Source organism: Passer montanus, unplaced genomic scaffold (assembly GCF_014805655.1).
Source record: "Passer montanus isolate IOZ18808 unplaced genomic scaffold, ASM1480565v1 scaffold1035, whole genome shotgun sequence".
Taxonomy (NCBI): Eukaryota; Metazoa; Chordata; class Aves; order Passeriformes; family Passeridae; genus Passer; species Passer montanus.
The window spans coordinates 3,547-5,012 of record NW_024356893.1 but is presented as its reverse complement, the minus strand read 5'-3'; the positions used below and the strand labels follow the sequence as shown (position 1 = coordinate 5,012).

At 67.3% G+C, this 1,466-nt stretch overlaps 1 protein-coding gene across 1 annotated transcript in view; it reads right to left on the bottom strand.

The window, feature by feature from the left end:
* Nucleotides 1–643: 643 nt before the first annotated feature.
* The window catches only part of LOC120506705 (F-box only protein 46-like), a gene marked incomplete at its 5' end in the record, with an annotated part of 3,871 nt that continues 3,048 nt past the window's right edge, over nt 644–1,466 (bottom strand). The window contains one exon of the mRNA XM_039718618.1: nt 644–1,440. Within this exon, the coding sequence (XP_039574552.1) occupies nt 739–1,440 (702 nt within the window). The remainder of the gene's footprint in view (nt 1,441–1,466) is intronic.

Genomic DNA, 1,466 nt, shown 5'->3' with positions numbered 1-1,466 from the left:
AAGGGACATTGCCACCCTTCCAGGTGCCACCAACCCACCTGATGACATCTCCACTGGCTTGTCCCCACTGGTGACACCACTCTCCATGTCACTGCCACCTCCATGGTGCCACCAACCCCACCTGATGACATCACCATTGAGCTGATCCCATTGGTGACAGCACTCTCCATGTCATTGCCACCTCCCTGGTGCCACCAACCCACCACTGGCTTGTCCCCATTGTCCCCACTGGTGACACCACCCTGGATGTCACTGCCACTCTCCAAGGGACACTGCCACCATCCCAGGTGCCACCAGCCCATCTGGTGACATCTCTACTGGCTTGTCCCACTGGTGACACCACCTCCATGTCACAGCCACCTCCATGGTGCCACCAACCCACCTGGGGACATCACCGTTGGGTTGATCCCATTGTCCTCCATGGGGACATTGTCCTTCCAGGTGCCACCAGCCCAGCTGGTGACATCTCCACTGGCTTGTCCCCAGTGGGGACACCACCCTGGACGTCACAGCCACCTCCATGGTGCCACCAACCCACCACTGGCTTGATCCCATCGTCCCCACTGGTGACACCACCCTGGACGTCACAGCCACCTCCACGCCGCCGCCGCCGCCCCATCCCCTCCACACTCAACCCGCTCCATCCTTTTCCATCCTTTTTTTTTTTCCACTTTCCCCCTTTCCGCCGCGGCCCGCCCGTCCGTCCGTGAGTCCGTCCGTGAGTCCGTGTGCCCGCCCTCACCTCCCCTCGTCCCTGCGGCCCGCCGGGTGCACCCAGTTGTTGTCGTGCAGGCTGGTGCGGCAGCCCGGCGCCTCGCGCTCGGCGCGCCGGCAGCACATCCAGTAGGAGCGGCCGTAGGGCAGGTCGTGGTGGTAGGGCTTGGGGTGCCAGCGGCACAGCGACACGTCCCCGCGCTCGTAGCGCTTGCGGCACTGCTTGCAGGGGTCGTCGCGGTACAGCGGGTCGCGGCTCCACCGCGAGTCGGCCGCGCGCACGCCGAACGTCTCGATGATGGACTTGAAGTAGTGGCACGAGCACTTGAGGGCGGCCAGCGCCTGCGTGGGCAGGTAGCTGAAGATCTTCACCATGACGTGCTCGGGCAGCAGCAGCATGTACTGCCGCGGCTCCAGCAGCCGCTGGATCTTGAAGCGGATCTCCAGGAAGTCGTGCGACACGTGCCGGTACAGCCGGCACAGCGCCGGGTCCCCGCCGCCGCCCTCCCCGCCCGGCGCGGCCGCCGCGGCCCGCTGGATCTTGAAGCGGATCTCCAGGAAGTCGTGCGACACGTGCCGGTACAGCCGGCACAGCGCCGGGTCCCCGCCGCCGCCCTCCCCGCCCGGCGCGGCCGCCGCGGCCCGCTGGATCTTGAAGCGGATCTCCAGGAAGTCGTGCGACACGTGCCGGTACAGCCGGCACAGCGCCGGGTCCCCGCCGCCGCCCTCCCCGCCCGGCGCGGCCGCCGCGG